This window comes from Orycteropus afer, unplaced genomic scaffold, assembly GCF_000298275.1.
Source record: "Orycteropus afer afer isolate SDZICR_OR568_19922 unplaced genomic scaffold, OryAfe1.0 scaffold01095, whole genome shotgun sequence".
Classification (NCBI taxonomy): Eukaryota; Metazoa; Chordata; class Mammalia; order Tubulidentata; family Orycteropodidae; genus Orycteropus; species Orycteropus afer.
In genome coordinates this window covers 226,107-233,339 of record NW_006922682.1, presented here as the reverse complement: position 1 = coordinate 233,339, position 7,233 = coordinate 226,107, and the positions used below count along the sequence as shown (strand labels likewise).

Sequence of the window (7,233 nt, the reverse complement as noted above, 5' to 3'; positions counted from 1 at the left end):
ATACAATTCACCACCTTGACCTTATAGATATCTACAGAGCACTTCACCCAACAACAGCACAATATACATTCTTTCCCAGTGGACTTGGAGAATTTTCCATGATAGACCATATGTTAGGTCATAAAGCAAGTCTTAATAAATTTAAAAACATTGAAATACTGCAAAGCATCTTCTCAGATCACAATGCTATCGAATTAGAAATCAACACCAGGAAGATCAATGGAAAAAGAGTAAACACATGGAAACTGAACAACACCCTCCTTGAGAAAGACTGGATAAGAGAAGAAAGAAAAAACGAAATTCAAAAATTCCTTGAACCATTGAGAATGAAAACACAACATACCAAAATCTTTGGGACACAGCAAAAGCAGTGATCAGAGTCCAATTTATAGCAATCAATGTACACATCAAAAAAGGAGGAGCCAAAATCAACACTTTAAAGCAACATCTCCAACAATTAGAAAATGATAAACTTCTGTTCATTGAATAACATAATTAAAAAATAAAAACGTTAAACAGACTGGAGCAGATATTTGCAACACCAATCATCATCAAAAGGTTGGCATTGTGGCTATTGAAATCAATGTCACGAAACAAAATGTGTACGAACTTTTGTATGGAAAATGAGTTTGCTCTGTAAACTTTGACCCAAATCACAATTTTAAAAATAGGTTGGTATTCAGAAAATAAAGACCTCCTCAAGTTACTAAGAAAAATAATGATAAATTTATTTATTATGGACCTCAGTGCTTAAGGAACTAGAAAAAGAAAAGGAAATCAAGTGCAAAAATATCAGAAAGATAGAAATAACAAAGATCAGAACAAATATAAATTAAATAGAGATTATAAAACAATAGGGAGTATCAACAAAACACAAGCTGTTGTTTTAAGATTAATAAAATCAACAAACTTCTAGCTAGACTGAAAGGTAAAATGAGAAAGAAGATGCAAATATGTAAAACAAAAAACAAAAGGGAACATTACAACTGTACAGAAATAAGAGAATACCAACAAATTAGATAATCTGGATGAAATGAAAAATTCCTAGGAACACAAAAAGTCAAACAACCCCCCAAGCCCCTGTGGAGAAGGTAGGAAAGAGATACAGTCTAGTAGTTAATCTTTTCATGACTAAATTATTTTCTACTTTGAACTTTTTGTTGGTACCATGTACTTTCATTAATGGGAGCCATGTTGAAATCAAGAGAAAAAACTGTTGAGGTAATATGGATTTTAATGTGATTACATGGCAGACATATGTCCCAAGTGGACTCTGGTAGCAGGATTGGTGGAGTATGGCTTGTTTCTTCAGATTCATGCAGTCACATAGATCCTTGCCAGGAAGAAGCTCATACTACAACTTGGATATCAACTTTCCTGGAAAGTTGAGAGGCTGAAAATGTTGATGAGTGATGTATGTTCCATAGGTCATGGAAGGGTTAAGATAATAGGCTCATAAACTCAACTGTCTGTGTTGACATTATCACTCTACCACTTTTCAGTTCTGTGACATTTTGCAAATTAATTCACCTTGCTGGGCCTCAATTTATACATCTGTAAAACTTGGATAAAAAAGCATGTCCTCAGAGCCCCCACTCTAAACCCACTGCCATCGAGTTGATTCCAACTTAACAACCCTATAGAACAGAGTAGAACTGCCCAGAGTGTTTCCAAGGCTATAAATTCTTTTGGAAGCATACTGCCTCATCTTTTTCCTGCAGACTGGCTGGTAGGTTCGAACCACTGACCTTTTCGTTAGCAGCCAAATGCTTTAACCACAGCACCACCAGAGCTCCCTGTATCATCAGAGTAATGGTTCCCAAATTTATCTGCACATTGGTATCATCAAATATACCGAAGCCTGGGTCTCACTCTCAGAGATTATAATTGACCTAATGGTGCAGTCTGGGCTTTAGAATCTTTAGGAGAACTCTAGGTGATTTGAATATAGAGACAAGTTTAGGAGTCACTGTCTCAAAATGTTGTTGTGGAGGATTTAATGCTCACAGACTACATGGTAACTTACTTTTCCCTGGCAAGTATTGGCTCACCAAGTGATAGTGGCAGGCCAGGACAATCTGAAGGCTTATCTCGATCTCTGTTTCCTCATCTGTAAAATAGGGCTAATCATATCTAATCTACAAAATCAATACGTTTTAAAAATTATAAAGTACTGCTCAACAGCTTATGCACATACATACAATCTTCACATCACACTCACCACCTTTTGCAGAAGGTCCCATGGTAGTTTCTCTCACCTTTATTATCACTGCAGTAAGGGAGGGTAGTAGTAGGAGGGAGAAGCCTAGGTCTTCCCAAGAGGGAGGAAGGACAAGGCCTGACCCAAAGAGTAGAGAAATAAAAACCATCCTTATAAGCACCTCCTAGGCCTCAATGGAGAGCTCTGGTGGCATAGTGCCTAAGGCATCTGACTGCTAACCAGAAGGCTGGGGGTTCAAATGACAAGCAACTCCTCAGAAGGAAGACCAGGCAATCTACTTCTGTAGTGATACTGCCTTGGAAACCCAAAGAGGGGTCACTATGAGTCAGATCAAAGTCGACGACAGTGAGAATTGAGGCCTAGATGCCAAGCAATCCCATGGGCATTAGTATGGCCAATGTGGGGCCTACATTCATACTGAAAAAGTTGTCCTGGATCTGTGGAAAGGGCATAGGCTATTAAGTCAGACAGTTCTGTGACCTCAGAAGTAACTTCACTTATTACCTCTTTTATAAAATAGGTATAGTCGTATCCACCCCCACAGGATGTGAGGATGAAGTGGGATCAAGGAATGTAGAAATCATGGTGAGGTATCTTACAGCCATACACCCATGCCACAAAGAAAGATTAAGTCACAGTGAAGTCTTCCTAAACTTTATTGGCACTGAATAGAACACAAGTTGAGCATAAACACCTCCAAAAATGGTTTAATCGCTCCTTCCACCCCAAATACAAATGGGAAAAAAAAACTGAATACAAAATAAAACCTTTCTCCTCAGCCTCTCTGGGGGCACTTAGGCAGCTAGGTTTCCATACAATTCCAGGTATGAATTTAGCCAATATAGGGCATATCACAAGGACAGTGTCAATGTTAACTCACAGCAAAGCTCACAAGACTTCCCAAGGTCAGACAGGGAGAGAGGGAGCAAGGCAGGTGGACTCTGGGCTATGGGCCCTGTATGGAGGGACAAAATGTCTCCTTGTAGACTAAGCCCTGGGAAATAGGAATATAACAACAAAATATTAAGTAGTTTAAGAATGGATTTTATGACCTATAGTGACAAGTGACATCACTAATACTGAAAGCTTCTTACATTAATATTTCTGTAAAACATCCTTTTATAATACAGTATACACTTCCCAGGTGTGGGGTAGTAAGAGAATGAGGCCAATATAGTCCTGCCTCAAGACTAATATCTTCTAATGGTGCATAAGAAATCAATATTGAGCTAGCTACCACTGGAATATAAAATACTGGTAGAAAGAAAAAGAGCACATATGAGACACAGGAAAAGGAGGCTGCTCTTGGGTTGACGGCAAGGGATGGGGATATGGAAGGGATCAAGTAGCCCTAAGCAGCTTCCTGGTTTCCATTTCCAAGGGTTGAACATTTGTCAGAGGCAAAGAAGAGGGTAATAGGAAGGAGCTGTTGGGTAACTGAAGGGGATGAGCAAACTGTGGGATCAAGGCTATGGGCTTTTCTCATCATACTTAGCTTTCTTTCACCCACCTGCCAATTAAGCCACCTGGTACCACGATGTCAAGGCCTAGATGGCATTGAAGCAGGAGCTGTGCTCCAAGTAGCTTTGATGGTGGAAATGGTCTGGGACCCTTGGAAAGAAAAATACTGGAGCCAGGTACAGAAACAATTTTTGAAAAAATTGCTGAATGGGGCTAGCTGGGTTTTGGGGTATCCATCCTTACTGTTCTAGTTGGAGGGGATTTGAGGATGATTGGGTGTGTGTGGAGCACACACTTCTCTCAAGAAGAGAAGCAACATCCCAGTGACTCGGGATTGTAAGGGTGCCTCTGCCCATAGAGCTCACTTAAGATAATCCTAGACTCTCATAAAGCACTGGGGTGGGCTCTTATACCAAGTTTTGTCTGAATAGAAAGGCCAATAGCCTCCTGGGATGTTCATAAAGCCTCTCAGAGGCACCATTACCCCCATACCAGCCTGGGAGAAACCAAGTCCCTGAACTTGGCTTATTGAAACTGAGTTTGTAACAGGCTGAATTTGGGAGGTAGAAACAAGAATGGCTTAACATTTCTTTAACCTTCAACCACTACAAAGCCTAAATAACTCTAGAAGAGATATATATTGGAAGGCCAAATCCAAGGTCAATTGACATCCTAGAGCAAATTTCCAGGGTACTGCTTCCTTCCATAAACCCCTTGAATAATACTCCAACTCCCTAAGTCACAGGACCCTGAAGAGGAGGACAGTAATGGGGTAGAGGAGGTGGGCTAGTTTTCGACCTATCCTACCCTTGACTACCACAGAACAATAGTAAATGTAGGAGTGTTTTCCTAATCAAGTGAGAAGTGTCTCTGATATGGAGAAGTGATCTCTCCTAGCAGATTATATTAAAGGGAACAGAGAGGGGAGAGGGAGTCCCTTTGGCACCAGAGTGGGCTCTTTTTCTGCCCAGGGAAATGGGTGGCAGCTGAGGGGCCAGGTCTTAGAATGACTCCAGGGCTGCTCTAGTTAGTGGCTCCAGTACAGTGTGAGTTAGGCAAGGATACAGGAGTACAGGGACAAGGAAGGAGGAGGAACGGCTCTAGAAGCAAGGTGCCTACTACATGGACTCAAACTCATCGATGCGCTGCTTTGTGTTGCCCTGCCGGATTTGGCGTAGGGTCTTGTATTTGTCTCGGCCTAGCCGCATGTTCTCAGCATGGATCATATCATTGGTAGTCTTCTTGGACTCATCACGGGCATTAGCCAGCTCTGAAGTGAGGGCCTGTGGGGAGGCAAAAGGATGCAGGGGGTCAATGGCTTCCTATCACTTTACCTCTCTTATCTGACCAGATTTCTCTCTCTTTTTGAGAGCCACTTTCAGTCCTGTTAGGATTTTAATGGGTTTGGTTTCAGTCCTGTTAGAACTGTAATGGGACAAAAATTAAAATAAAAAGGGAGGGTGGTAGGAACCACATGACAATGAGTCTCCTCACAGAGTAGAACAATGTACTAAAGATTCAGATAGGAATTGTTTCAGCTCTATTTCTGAATGTAAGAGCTATGTGGGTTGGAAGTTGGGGGTGGGAGGAGGAGAGAGGGCAGGTCTCAAGAAGGAAGAGGAAGCCTAAGGCCTTATTAATAAGCAGGGGCACCTGCCATTAAAGGTCTCATGTTAGAAAAGCTCAGGCTCCCATAGAGCACTGGGTCAGGCTCCTCTAATCATCCCACCACAATGAGCTAACAAAGTCAATGTTCTCCTTGACCATCTGGCTCTGCCTGCATACCTTCAGGTGCTTCTGCACACGCTCATTTTTCTCTGCCTCAGTGGTACGTTCCTCTTCACTACGGTCCTTGGCCATGGCATCGGCCCGTAGATCAGCACTGGCCTCTGCCCCATTCTCATCCTGCTCATCCTGCTCATTTTCAGCAGGTTCTGCTACATGAGGTGTACTCATTGCAGTCTTCAGCTCAGCACGAGTCTTCTCCAAGTCCTCCTGTACCATCTGGGCCTGTCCAGTAACAGAGGGAGAGAAGGATCAGCAATGAGACTAGGTTAATTTGCAGTGTCCTATACCAGGGGCTCTGGTGGCATAGTGGATAAGGCTGGTAATCAGAAGGTCAGTGGTTCAAACCCAACAGCTGATCCACAGAAGGAAGATGGGGCAATCTACTTCTGTAAAGATATACAGCCTTGGAAATCCAATGAGGGTCACTCTAAGATGGAATTGACTCAATGTCAGTGAGTTTTTTTAGTTTGCTACATGCCCAGCAGGAGGCAGGCACTGCAGACAAGTCACTTCATATTCCTCATCCTTAGTTTCCTCAGCTGTAAAATTTTATCAACTTCTCAGTGTATTAGACAAATCTGGGAAATATTTGAGAAAGTCTTCAGCTCCTTCTCCTATGATGCCTGCTATCAGGGAAGAATGAAAGCTGGAGGAACCCCAAACTTAAGGAATCAAGGGAGTCAGAACTTATGCATGTAGTACCCCCTTCTCATAGTGCTTTGCTTTGCTTTGGGCACTTTACCTTACCTTCTGCTGCCACTCCACAGCTTCGCTCTCCTTCTTCTGTCGGGCCATCTCCAGCTGGGAGATCCGAGCTGTCAGCTCTGCCATTTCTAAGGCCTGTGGATAAAGCATGTATGAGAGCTGGGCCTTCAGTACCTGAGGCCCCAGATGTCTATAACCCCAGATATCATAAGGAGCCAGTAAGGAACCTACTGCTCCACTAATTTTCTGCCCTGGAGGCTCTTTTTACCAGACCATTCCACCCTAGCCCCATCTTTCCCACTCTTCAGGTCCTAGCACAGTCCTCCCTCACTTGTCCCAGGAAGCCCCATGGGGCACTTCTATACTCAAAACTACTATAAAAAACACAGTAATAATAATAAAATTTAATTCATGAAGTTCAATTTACCTGATACTATTGTCATTAATGAAGGAAGAACTATAAAACATACACTTGGATGAATAAAATCAACTTCAAATATGAAAAAAAAAAAACAAAAAAACAAAAAACCACCCAAACCCATTGCCATTGAGGTGATTCCAACTCATAGCAACTCTTCAAATTACTTCCTATGGTCATTTCTATCTCTTCCTCATCTCGTTCTCAATGAGTATTGCCTAGTATACAGTTGGGGCCTCAGTAAAGCTCTGGAAATTGCTGGATCACTACCTGAGGCAGCAGACCTTTCACTGTTATCCTAGAATGCTCAAAGCTCCACTAAGACTTTCCTCAAGACAAGTATAGGTAAGATATTAAACTGTCACAAAGGGATCTCAACAAGGAAAAAAGCTTACGCATATCCTCACACCCTGAGCAAACCCCCCAGGGGAAGCTTCCTTCTGAGAGATAGGCCTTAGTTCCTGTGGTGTAGTAAATTACTTAGTGTGGCTTTTCTACCCATAAGTCTTTGTAAACTCCAAGATGGGATTTTCTATGAGCAACTGAGGAGCTCCTGATTGCTGAAGTTGTCTACCTGGAGTATTTCTGTTGGGTGTGGCACAAAACAATGTTCTGGGAGGTGCCCACTCTCTCTCAAGTG

The 7,233-nt window shown here is 42.2% G+C and overlaps 1 protein-coding gene across 1 annotated transcript in view; it reads right to left on the bottom strand.

Moving 5' to 3' along the window:
- Positions 1 to 4,800: 4,800 nt before the first annotated feature.
- The window catches only part of MSN (moesin), a 37,979-nt gene continuing 35,546 nt past the window's right edge, over positions 4,801 to 7,233 (bottom strand). The window contains exons 10-12 of the mRNA XM_007958719.2: positions 6,218 to 6,310; positions 5,468 to 5,692; positions 4,801 to 4,965 (exon numbers count right to left, since the gene is read on the bottom strand). Coding sequence (XP_007956910.2) covers positions 4,801 to 4,965; positions 5,468 to 5,692; positions 6,218 to 6,310 — 483 coding nt within the window. The remainder of the gene's footprint in view (positions 4,966 to 5,467; positions 5,693 to 6,217; positions 6,311 to 7,233) is intronic.